Source organism: Hyperolius riggenbachi, chromosome 2, assembly GCF_040937935.1.
Source record: "Hyperolius riggenbachi isolate aHypRig1 chromosome 2, aHypRig1.pri, whole genome shotgun sequence".
In the NCBI taxonomy this organism is placed as follows: Eukaryota; Metazoa; Chordata; class Amphibia; order Anura; family Hyperoliidae; genus Hyperolius; species Hyperolius riggenbachi.
The window spans coordinates 95,616,462-95,629,870 of record NC_090647.1 but is presented as its reverse complement, the minus strand read 5'-3'; the positions used below and the strand labels follow the sequence as shown (position 1 = coordinate 95,629,870).

General features: G+C 44.1%; 1 protein-coding gene across 3 annotated transcripts in view; it reads left to right on the top strand.

Moving 5' to 3' along the window:
* The window catches only part of SUPT20H (SPT20 homolog, SAGA complex component), a 148,324-nt gene that overhangs the window by 36,125 nt on the left and 98,790 nt on the right, over positions 1–13,409 (top strand). For all 3 annotated transcript variants that reach the window (XM_068267091.1, XM_068267089.1, XM_068267090.1), the window contains 2 exons: positions 9,097–9,155; positions 12,165–12,231. In XM_068267091.1, coding sequence (XP_068123192.1) covers positions 9,097–9,155; positions 12,165–12,231 — 126 coding nt within the window. The remainder of the gene's footprint in view (positions 1–9,096; positions 9,156–12,164; positions 12,232–13,409) is intronic.

Genomic DNA, 13,409 nt, shown 5'->3' with positions numbered 1-13,409 from the left:
GGTGCCAATGGATTAGGTGAGCAGGGGGACACAGGAGGACGCATGTGGTATAAGGGGGCACAATAATTGGGTGAGAACATCTACAAGATGCCCCTGGACCATGGATGCAACAGGTTTAGTTTATTTTTTTTCCCCTGGCTTTTGCCCTCTGAACCTAGGTGAGTGTTAAAGAGGAACTCCAGTGAAAATAATGTAATAAAAAAAGTGCTTCATTTTTACAATAATTATGAATAAATTATTTAGTCAGTGTTTGCCCGTTGTAAAATCTTTTCTCTCCCTGATTTACATTCTGATATTTATCACATGGTGACATTTTTACTGCTGGCAGGTGATTTCAGTGGAAGGAGATGCTGCTTGCTTTTTTGGCAGTTAGAAACAGCTGTAAACAGCTATTTCCCACAATACAATGAGGTTCACAGACAGGAAACTGTCAGGACCATGGTCCTGACATCACACTGTGGGAGGGGTTTCACCATAATATCAGCTATACAGACCCCCTGATGATCAGTTTGTGAAAAGGAAAAGATTTTTCATGGGAAAGGGGGTATCAGCTACTGTTTGGGATGGCATTCAATTCTTGGTTACGTTTTCTCTTAGCACTGCGATTGCCGATAAGCAAATTGCTAGTGCAGTGTCTCCCTATGGAAGCATTCACATTGCAGCATTGCAATAAAGAAAGTGCTCCATATACAATTGTGGCAGCGATTGGGGACTATCTAAATATACCTGGTGTCATAGAATGCTCTGGGTGGAGACTTCTGCCTACCTAAATAGCCTAGGCTAAACATTACTGGGAGGGTGGAGTTACTACAGCAATATAGATATAGGAAGTATTTTTGATGCTGAAACCAGGAAAATTAACATAAAAGTAGGTATCCTGAATCATTTACTGCATTCTGCTATATGTCACTACAGGGCCTCTTTAGCTGTATTTAGTTGTACAGTTACATCCTTAGAACTGACGTGGCAGAATTGATATTTAACAAGCCAGGTACACCATTCTCCTCATTACGCCTGGAATTTTTCCTTCAGCTGTCCAGTCCCATCCTCCCCATAGAGCTATGAATAAATACAGCAATGCACTCTGGTAATACTCACCTTTGTGGCCATTCCAGCACTAACCACAGTACGCTGAGGAGTGCACAACTGCCTGGCTCATAGATCCTCATTCTTCCATCTGACAACTACACTCACTGTAATATGCTAAGCTGAGGCAGCATAAAAATATGCCTTGTAAAATCGGTTGATCTGTATGTTACAGAATATTATGGTAAGAAAGGTGAGGACAGGAAACTGTGGGTACGTGGAACTTGGGAACTCACTCAAAAGGAAAAGAGCCGGCCAACTGCTAAACCACGCTGCAGCAATTATAGTTCCACACATTGCAGTCAGCAGTGGAACATCTGCAATAGTACTGAGGAAACTGTTAGAGCATCTCTCCTTCATTACAGCAGCATTATTTAAAAATGACTAACCAGGGCTGGAAAACGACCCCAGGGCCCCCCCTTCCCCCCTGTGAAACTCCTCCCCTGCTGTACCAAATTTCATATCTCCCAACTTTTTGAGATAAAAAGAGACACTTGCCCTGCCACACCCCTAAAACACACACACCGATAGTTGCACATACAGTGGTGTGAAAAACTATTTGCCACCTTCCTGATTTCTTATTCTTTTGCATGCTTGTCATACTTAAATGTCCCTGCTCATCAAAAACCGTTAACTATTAGTCCATGATAACATAATTGAACACAAAATGCAGTTTTAAGTGATGTTTTTTATTATTTAGTGAGAAAAAAACCTCAAAACGTACATGGCCCTGTGTGAAAAAGAAATTGCCCCCTAAACCTAATAACTGGTTGGGCCACCCTTAGCAGCAATAACTGCAATCAAGCGTTTGCGATAACTTGCAACGAGTCTTTTACAGCGCTCTGGAGGAATTTTGGCCCACTCATCTTTGCATAATTGTTGTAATTCAGCTTTATTTGAGGGTTTTCTAGCATGAACCACCTTTTTAAGGTCATGCCACAACATCTCAATAGGATTCAGGTCAGGACTTTGACTAGGCCACTCCAAAGTCTTCATTTTGTTTTTCTTCAGCCATTCAGAGGTGGATTTGCTGGTGTGTTTTGGGTCATTGTCCTGCTGCAGCACCCAAGATCGCTTCAGCTTGAGTTGACGAACAGATGGCCGGACATTCTCCTTCAGGATTTTTTGGTAGACAGTAGAATTCATGGTTCCATCTATCACAGCAAGCCTTCATGGTCCTGAAGCAGCAAAACAACCCCAGACCATCACACTACCACCACCATATTTTACTATTAGTATGATGTTCTTTTGCTGAAATGCTGTGTTACTTCTATGCCAGATGTAACGGGACACGCACCTTCCAAAAAGTTCAACTTTTGTCTCGTCGGTCCACAAGGTATTTTCCCAAAAGTCTTGGCAATCATTAAGATGTTATTTAGCAAAATTGAGACAAGCCTTAATGTTCTTTTTGCTTAAAAGTGGTTTGCACCTTGGATATCTGCCATGCAGGCCGTTTTTGCCCAGTCTCTTTCTTATGGTGGAGTCGTGAACACTGACCTTAACCCTCTGGGGGATAATCCCGAGCTGAGCTCGGGGTAAGCCGCAACAGAGGAGTTCTCAGGCCCTGGTGGGCCGATTTGCATAATTTTTTGTTGTTGTACGCAGCTAGCACTTTGCTAGCTGCGTGTATATACCGATCGCCGCCGCTCCGCGCTGATTCGCCGCTACCCGCCGTGCCGCGCCGCTCCCCCCCCCCCCCCCCAAGACCCCGTGCGCAGCCTGGCCAATCAGTGCCAGGCAGCGCTGAGGGGTGGATCGAGACTCCCTCTGACGTCACAACGTCGTTGACGTCGATGACGTCATCCCGATCGTCGCCATGGCGACGGGGAAAGCCAAACAGGAAATCCCGTTCTGAACGGGATTTCCTGTTTGCTTTGCATGCCGGAGGCGATTGGAGGGGGTGGGGGGATGCCGCTGCACAGCGGCTATCATGTAGCGAGCCCTGGGCTCGCTACATGATTTAAAAAATAAAACTTTTTAAAAAATAGTGCTGCGCCACCTCCTGGGCGATATAATTGTATCCCCCAGGAGGTTAATTGAGGCAAGTGAGGCCTGCATTTCTTTAGATGTTGTCCTGGGGTCTTTTGTGGCCTCTCGGATGAGTTTTCTCTGCGCTCTCGGGGTAATTTTGGTCGGCCGGCCACTCCTGGTAAGGTTCATCACTGTTCCATGTTTTTGTCATTTGTGGATAATGGCTCTCACTGTGGTTCGCTGGAGTCCCAAAGCTTTAGAAACGGCTTTATGACCTTTACCAGACTGATAGATCTCAATTACAGTGCTTTTGTTCTCATTTGTTCCTGAATTTCTTTGGATCTTGGCATGATGTCTAGCTTTTGAGGTGCTTTTGGTCTACTTCTCTGTGTCAGATAGCTCCTATTTAAGCGATTTCTTGATTGAAACAGGTGTGGCAGTAATCGGGCCTGGGGGTGACTACAGAAATTGAACTCAGGTGTGATAAACCACAGTTAAGTTATTTTTTAACAAGGGGGGCAATCACTTTTTCACACAGGGCCATGTAGATTTGGAGTTTTTTTTTCTCACTAAATAATAAAAACCATCATTTAAAACTGCATTTTGTGTTTAATTATGTTATCTTGGACTAATAGTTAACGGTTTTTGATGAGCAGAAACATTTAAGTGTGACAAACATGCAAAAGAATAAGAAATCAGGAAGGGGGCAAATAGTTTTTCACACCACTGTACCATAAACATTTCATAAGAAAAATATGTTGTTTTATAATTCAAACCGCACTGGTCCTTTCTATCCTGGTTCATTTTCCTTCATATTAACCCTTGAAAATGAGAAATACATCAATTTTAAAGGATTATTTATTATTATTATTATTATTATTATTATTTAGTATTTTATATAGCGCCGACATATTACGCAGCGCTGTACAGTGTATATATATATATCTTGTCACTAACTGTCCCTCAAGGAGCTCACATTCTAATCCCTACCATTGCCGCATGTCTATATTATGTAGTGTAAGTACTGTAGTCTAGGGCCAAATTTTATGGGGAGCCAATTAACTTATCCGTATGTTTTTGGAATGTGAGAGGAAACCGGAGTGCCTGGAGGAAACCCACGGAGACACGGAGAGAACATACAAACTCTTTGCAGATAGTGCCCTGGCTGGGATTCGAACCAGGGACCCAGCGCTGCAAGGCGAGAGAGCTAACCACTACGCCACCGTGCTGCCCAAAGAATGGGAATAAAGTTTAGAGGCAACTAAACACATTTTTCAGTAGAAAAATACATCTATTTACATAGATCTGTTCATCAGTCCTGAAAGAGGGACAAATGAGGACGAAAGAGGGACAGAGGGATTTGGTTCCCTCTGAACAAGGGACAGTTGCGAGCTATGTGATTTTCCCCTCCACCTGCACACACTTTGCCCCAATATCCTTGCAGAGTAGCACAGGAAGCAGATTAATATTTACCTGCTTCCATCACTGTGGGTCTCCTCCGTGCATAGCAGCCGCACACTATTTGCTGCTGTGGTAAATATTACTGTAGCTGCGCTACTCTGCATGCAAGGCAGGGCCGGATTTAGGCCAAGGCCTCCTAGGTCATGGCCTGGGGCACCACAGGAGCCAGGACACCAAAGCAGCAGGCGAACTTATGCAGCATTTGCAAGCTTGCAAATGCAGCAATGCAGGGAGATCAGGCGAGCGCCTGACCACGGTACTCTGCTGCCAGCGGCCTGTGCAGCGGCCACCTTGCCCTCTGTTGCACGTTTGCATTGTGGCGGGTGGCTATGGAGTTGGGCAGCAGTGGAGACAGAGGGGAAGATGAAGCTTCGGCACTGGAGACGAGCTGAGAAATGAGACACAGACGGCTGCAACGGTGTGAAGGTGAGCTGGCTACATACAGTGGGTTGCAAAAGTATTCGGCCCCCTTGAAGTTTTCCACATTTTGTCACATTACTGCCACATTCACTCAAAAAATTGGAGACCAGCACCATGCAAAACAATTTGTCTACAATATTAATTATTATGAAGCAATTAGAATGTGCTAGGGGAAATTAACAGTTAAATTTAGTCAAACATATAGGAGAAAAAAGGAATTTCCCCAAAAAAACAGCACCAGACTAATAATATCAGTAAAAATGCATAAATCTTTATTATTTTCCAAAAACCATCAATAATAAAAACACCTAAAAAAAGGTCACCAACATGTAAGCTGCGGGGTCTCTCGATCCCAAAAGAATTATATGTAATAGTATAGTAACATCTGGCATCTGAACAATAAATCAATAAAAGCGGAATCACCTCTTAAAGAGAACCCGAGGTGTGTTTAAAGAATGTTATCTGCATACAGAGGCTGGATCTGCCTAAACAGCCCAGCCTCTGTTGCTATCCCAAACCCCACTAAGGTCCCCCTGCACTCTGCAATCCCTCATAAATCACAGCCATGCTGTAAGGCTGTGTTTACATCTGTAGTGTCAGTCTCAGCTGCTCCCCCGCCTCCTGCATAGCTCCGGTCCCTGCCCCCGTCCCTTCCCTCCAATCAGCAGGGAGGGAAGGGAGGCAGGCGGGGACAGGAGTTCTGCAGGAGGCGGGGAGAGCAGCAGACTGACACTATAGAGATAAACACAGCCAGCTCTGACAAGCTGTTTGTCAGCAGCGTGGCTGTGATTTATGTGGGATTGCACAGTGCAGGGGGACCTTAGGGGGGTTTGGGATAGCAACAGAGGCTGGGCTGTATAGGTAGTTCCAGCCTCTGTATGCAGATAATATTCTTCAAACCCACCTCGGGTTCTCTTTAAAGATAAAGTGTAACAGTGAAAGTATGCAATCCCATAACAATAGGAGTTAAATACAAATTGGTCTACAAAAGATTATATATACACACAGTACCTTAATGTATATAAAGTGCATCACAGCAGGCAATAATAAATATTAGGAGCAAAAGAGGGTAGCAAAAGTTACCCATGGTATGAAAAAGGTAATCTGTGCAGTTCCAAAGAAGGAAAGAAAAGGGTAGGAGTAATAGAAAAGTTGAGGTGAGACTTACGCTGGAGGTGAAGAAGATAAGGATGGTCCAATTGCCAGAGGGGAAGGAGAGGCGCCCGAAAACAGCCTTAGTGCACCACGCGGGCTCGACCCGCTTCAGAGGGAGGATTTCAGAGGGAGGATTTGGCCTAAATCCTTGGCCGGATTTAGGCCAAGGCCACCTAGGCCATGGCCTGGGGCACCACAGGAGCCAGGACACCAAAGCAGCAGGCCGAACTTATGCAGCATTTGCAAGCTTGCAAATGCCGCAATGCAGGGAGATCAGGCGAGCGCCTGACCACGGTACTCTGCTGCCAGCGGCCTGTGCAGCGGCCACCTTGTTCTCTGTTGCACGTTTGCATTGTGGCGGGTGGCTATGGAGTTGGGCAGCACTGGAGACAGAGGGGAAGAGGAAGCTTCGGCACTAGAGACGAGCTGAGAAATGAGACACAGATGGCTGCAACGGTGTGAAGGTGAGCTGGCTACATACAGTGGGTTGCAAAAGTATTCGGCCCCCTTGAAGTTTTCCACATTTTGTCACATTACTGCCACAAACATGCATCAAATTTTATTGCAATTCCACGTGAAAGACCAATATAAAGTGGTGTACATAGGAGAAGTGAGACGAAAACCGTACATGATTCCAAAAATCTTTTACAAATAAATAACTGCAAAGTGGGGTGTGTGTAATTATTCGGCCCCCTGAGTCAATACTTTGTAGAACCACCTTTTTGCTGCAGTTACAGCTGCCAGTCTTTTAGGGTATGTCTCTACCAGCTTTGCACATCTAGAGACTGAAATCCTTGCCCATTCTTCCTTGCAAAACAGCTCCAGCTCAGTCAGATTAGATGGACAGTGTTTGTGAACAGCAGTTTTCAGATCTTGCCACAGATTCTCGATTGGATTTAGATCTGGACTTTGACTGGGCCATTCTAACACATAGATAATTTTTGTTTTAAACCATTCCATTGTTATGTTTAGGGTCATTGTCCTGCTGGAAGGTGAAACTCTGCCCCAGTCTCAAGTCTTTTGCAGTCTCCAAGAGGTTTTCTTCCAAGTTTGCCCTGTATTTGGCTCCATCCATCTTCCCATCAACTCTGACCAGCTTCCCTGTCCCTGCTGAAGAGATGCACCCCCCGAGCATGATGCTGCCACCGCCTTACTTGACAGTAGGGATGGTGTGTTCAGAGTGATGTGCAGTGTTCTTTTTTCCGCCACACATAGCGTTTTGCATTTTGGCCAAAAAGTTCAATTTTGGTATCATCTGACCAGAACACCTTCTTCCACATGGTTGCTGTGTCCCCCACATGGCTTGTGGCAAACTGCACACGGGACTTCTAATGTTTTCTGTTAACAATGCCTTTCTTCTTACTACTTCTCCATAAAGGCCAACTTTGTACAGTGCATGACTAATAGTTGTCCTATGGACAGGGTCTCCCACCTGAGCTGTAGATCTCTGCAGCTCGTCCAGAGTCACCATGGGCCTTTTGACTGCATTTCTGATCAGCGCTCTCCTTGTTCGGCCTGTGAGTTTAGGTGGGTGGCCTTGTCTTGGTAGGTTTACAGTTGTGCCATACTCCTTCCATTTCTGAATGATCGCTTGAACAGTGCTCCGTGGGATGTTCAAGGCTTTGGAAATATTTTTGTAGCCTAAGCCTGCTTTAAATTTCTCAATAACTTGATCCCTGACCTGTCTGGTGTGTTCTTTGGACTTCACGGTGTTGTTGCTCCCAATATTCTCTGAGACAACCTCTGAGGCCCTCACAGAGCAGCTGTATTTGCACTGACATTAGATTACACACAGGCGCACTCTATTTAGTCATTAGCACTCATCAGGCAATGTCTATAGGCAACTGACTGCACTCCGATCAAAGATGGCCGAATAATTATGCACACACTACTTTGCAGTTATTTATTTGTAAAAAATGTTTGGAATCATGTATGATTTTCGTTCCACTTCTCACGTGTACACCACTTTGTATTGGTCTTTTATGTGGAATTCCAATAAAATTGATTCATGTTTGCGGCAGTAATGTGACAAAATGGGGAAAACTTTAAGGGGGCCGAATACTTTTGCAAGCCACTGTATACTGAAAGGGGGGAAGTGGGAAAAGGAGGTATTGAGGGAATCATCTGGCTACCTATACTGGAGGAAAAGGGCGGGGGAGTCATCTGGCTACCTATACTAGAGGGAAGGGGGAAGGAGTCATCTGGCTACCTATACCAAAGGGGGGCAGCTGGTGACAGCGGCATTGGGCAGTAAAGAGTACAAATCTGGCCATGATGCAAGGCCCCTCCCAGGCCTGTGTAGAGTTGCATGCGGGGCCCTTCCCAGGCCTGTTGCCGCCTCCTGTGTCCGGCATCTTTTTTGAATTGCCTTCAGGGGCGCCTATACCATGTGACACCACCGTATATAGCAGTGACGGCTAACCTTGGCACTCCAGCTGTGGTGGAACTACAAGTCCCATGAGGCATTGCAATACTCTGACAGCTCTAAGCATAACTCGGGGAGGCAGAGGCATGATGGGATTTGTAGTTTTGCCACAGCTGGAGTGCCAAAGTTAGCCATCACTGGTATATAGTGATATCAATACATATTGTTATAACAGCTGTTATTTCACACAATGCTACAAGGTTCACAGCAAACAGTCAGGACCATGGTCATGACATCACACTGTGGGAGGGGTTTCACCACAATATCAGCCACACAGACACCCCCCCCCCCCCCCCCTGATCTATTCAGGAAAAAGGTAAAGATTTCCAGTGGGACAGTAGGTATCAGTTAGTGATTGGTATGAAGTTCAGTCCTTGATTAAAGTTCCAGGAGAAAGGAATAACAATACTGTCTGCATGCTGGCATTTTGACACACAGACAATATGTAATCCCTTGGTATGGCTGTCAGTCCTGCATTTGCATTGCTAAATTGTCTTATGTGTTTTAAAGAAGTCAATGACGCCTTACATTACACAGTCTCTATGTCAGTGCAATAACAATAGCTTCTGTTTTTCCAGTATATCATAGAATGTGCCAGACAGAGGCCTCCGAAGCGCAAGCATTCATCGGGAGGAAGGTAATGAATCTATGCCAGCTATTACAGGCATGTCGTATAACATGTGTTGTCAGGACTGTTCTCATTTTCTGAGCCTGAACAATGGTTCGCAGCAATTTCACAAAGAGGTTTCACATTTTTACTGCTGCCTCTCGCGCTTGGTTTTACTTCCTTATTAAGCTCAATTTGGTCCGCAAGGTTCTCAGGCTGAGGATTTCTTTTCCTCTTACCTACTAGCTGTTACGTTCCTTGGTTTTTATTGCTGGTTGCTGTTTCTGGAAATCAGATTACTTTTGTAAGGAAGCTACTTTGTTCACATTCCAGGAGATAGACGCGGCTGTGTAGGGGGGCCCAGGTGTCAATATAAAGCCACCAATGTCATCTCTGGTGCTAATAGGAATCAGGCGCTGAAGGGCTGGCTGAGCAGAGACAGCTCGGGAGGGGAGGGGGGGCTTCACATATGGTCACATTTGTAAATGTCTTGTTAAATGTAAAAAAAAAGCCAATTTAGAACTGTCTCTGGGTAGAAATATAGTGAGCAGTTATTTTTGCTTTTGGAGAATATTGTGGCCACAGTGACTCCACTGGCAGTATCTGGTATTGCAACCTGTGTTTCAGTGCAGTTCCTCCTCAACTTGTGCCCATACACAGTCCGGTATGAGTAGTGCAACTATTCCAGGCATTTTCTGCCAGCTAAACAAATAATCCACTTTTTTTTGGGTGATAGAAACAACTTGATTTCAAATGTCTTACTTTTCTACTATATGTAGACAGACAGCTTTAAAGAGAACCAAGCACCATTTTTAGCACCCAGGGTATGTCAATAGCACATACAAAATGCATACCAAATATGTGGCTCATTATTAAAAAAAACTTCAATTTTACTTTATTTAAACATTTAGCAGAGGCTTTTATTACAGGGTTGTGAATTCGGTACAAAAATCATCCAACTCCTACTTCTCAGTTTATGAAACCTCCGACTCCAGGTATCCAAAATTGCTCAGACTCTGACATAAAGTTGAAGAGAAATCGAGAGGCCAATATGGTGTAGTATGTCAAAATTGATTGGATAAATGAAACAGTGAGATGGTAATACTCACAAACACGGGTTACCACCTAGGTAACCACTCATTAGGCAGGTGAGGAGATTAGACCTGTCCTCACTCAGGATTAAAAAGTCGCTCTCTGTAGATAGGAAGAAAGGGGGTAGATCACCCCTCCACCTGGGGTGGACTCAAATATATTGGTAGGTGAACAGAGGCGCCAGAAGGATAAAAGTACATAAAATTTTTAAAAAATTGCTGGGAGGAAGTGGTGGACTCGCCTCCGTTAAAGCAGACACCAAGGACTGTAAATGTATAGATATACACATTTATTGAAAATACCCCAAAGATGCAACGCGTTTCGCGGGCACAGCCCACTTCTTCAGGCAATAAGCAGGGGATAAACAACAGCAATTCAGTTATAGCAAGCAGAGCACCTCTGTCTGAATTGCTATGGGGGCACTTCACTGTGCCCGCGAAACGCGTTGCATCTTTGGGGTATTTTCAATAAATGTGTATATCTATACATTTACAGTCCTTGGTGTCTGCTTTAACGGAGGCGAGTCCACCACTTCCTCCCAGCAATTTTTTAAAAATGTTATGTACTTTTATCCTTCTGGCGCCTCTGTTCACCTACCAATAGACTCTGACATAGGACACTACGCTTCAAATAGTTTAGAGAGGCAACAGATGCTTTCTTCACATCTTCCCCCTGGATAAATAATGGGAAGCTAGAGGGGGACCCCCTCTATGGCAGCTCCTATAGCTACTAGAAACCAGGACAAGCTTCAGGAAAAAAATGTGGCGCTTGGTTCTTTCTAAGGCCCCTACACACACTAGATGGGTGTTACCCCACAGGAATTGATAGAACAAAGCTATCGGGTGTCACTTGGCTGAATTGATCCGCCTGGCAGATGGCTGGCTGGGTGACCGTTGGGTAAAGGGAGCTGCTGTACACATGCCGGGTTATTGGTCGTTATCTGCCATCTCAGCTGATTTTAATTTAGCACATGTACAGGCCTTTAGCTCTGACACAGGATTGGCAGCAGCACAAAGCTTAGCAGTTGTACATATTGGATTAGTGCAGGTAGTTACTAATCTAGAGTTAGAATGCTTCCTGCTATGTGCAGCTAATTACTCATGATAGAATATTGGAGTTATTGGGATGTTAATGAGCTTCAGTCCATAGGGGAGTCTGCATCCTCTTACCTCCCAGCCTGACCCTAAGGTTGTCTATTCATTAAGCCATTAATGCAGTAGTTTCAGTGAGACAGTGTCTGGTACCTAGGTATTTTATCTGAATTTTGGCATAAGCACCAAACACCTTCTCAGCAAAACTACCTCAGCACCGGCATTGCCCAGCAGATGCATTTGATGTTTGACTAGAGGTGGCCATACACCATACAATAAAATGATCAATTTTTACGGCAATTGGATAAAAATTATCGGTTGTACAGAAAAATTGAAAGCTTTTTTTTTTCTTTTTTTTTTCCATTCATTCAAGAAGTCTGATTGAATTTTCTGTTTTTATTTGATAAAAGAAGATTGGGAGTGTTGGATTTTTCTGATTTTTCAATTCTTTTTTTCATTATTGGGGAAAAATTAAACCTGTGTGGTACATTTGTCAGATTTTTGAAATGTTACAATCAGTTAGAAAAATTGATGAAGATATTTAGAAAAAATTGTACAGTGTGTGGTCCACCTTTACATTTAAAAAACCTAGTAGTGGGTAGATTGATGAACAGAGGTAAAGCAGAGGAAGCTGGCAGCAGCCATATTGTTTCTTTATACTATATATTGTACTGAGTGCTGATAACCAGGCGGTGTTTGTTGATAGGCATAATATAGTAATTTGGTTGTTTTTAGCATCTGTATAGGTTATCCTTTGACTCGTTCTGGCCTATTCAGTAAACTATGACTAATGCAAATGTTTCTGTGAGACTAGAAGGCACATTTTCCTCACAGCCTGTATGTGTTTGTGTTGCAGGAAATCTGTGTTCCATAAACTGTATGACCTGTACATAGAAGAATGTGAAAAGGAACCGGAAGTAAAGGTACATTTGGCTGTCATTCCCAGAATTTATGGGCTTCCAAACCCTGAAATTACACAGCTCTGCTTGGTAACGTGTTAAACAAAACAGACCCTATAATGGGTGTACAGGAGAAAACAAGTCCTTTCTGTAGTGTTAAAACCGTCCCCTCCTTTATTTCCTCCATCACTCTGAGGTGTCAGAATGGGTTCAGGACAGAAGCCCTTTTTTTCATACTGTATCTCAGTCTAGTTAGTGTATGTGAGAATGGAAACATCCCTGTTCTGTGTTTGCTACACGATACGTCTACTCTATTAAATATGATTTCATCTCCTCACAATGTCAGGTTAACCTCCAGCTTCTTCTGTGGCAGTCATTTTTTGGCTGGAAACGATTACCCCTGCTGCTTTCCAGTATTTATGTATTTAATATCTGAAGCAGTTCTTTTTTTCTCCCAGGTAGTGCTGTTGAGTGTATATCGGAGCACATATGGAATAGTTTATGGCTGGCCGTGCAGACAAGCGGTGACCTCATGGCTCCAGATAGCCACAGGTGGTCCTCCCCTCATTCTCCTACCACTTACAGCACTGCCTCACTGAGGCTGTTACAGGGAGAGAAGAGACAATGTTGTCGTTTTATAGGGTTTCTCTGGGAAGTTTCCCTGAATGCAGGAATCTCTAGCCAGGTATATGATACAAAAAGTATGCTTTGAGTACTACATTTTTTAACAATGAACCTCCCCTTGAGGGAGGTTAGAAACGCAGTATGCTTATTGGAGCCGGGCGTTAGGGGGAGCATCATTGCTTAACTATGGGGGCTGCTCCTGTAGCCTCCTGTGGAGGTTTCCACCACTGTCCGCAGCTGGTCACACATTAGCCTGTGAAGAGCGCTCCAGCTGCAATGGATGCAGGAAGATGAAGTCCGTACATCACCCTGGCGGAAGAAGCACATACATCTCTGTACTACAACTCCCGGCATGCATTGTGGCTGGGAGTGAGTTCCACAGGTGGATTTTTTATAGTGCGGCCAGCTGCAGATTGTTATTATTATTTATTGTATTTATAAAGCGCCAACATATTACGCGGCGCTGCACAATAGATAAATAGGACATACAGGAAACTCACAACAAAACAAGATCTTGCAAATGATTTGATAACAGTACAGTGTCATAGGTCAAAATAGAGACTGTTCTCGTCCACAAG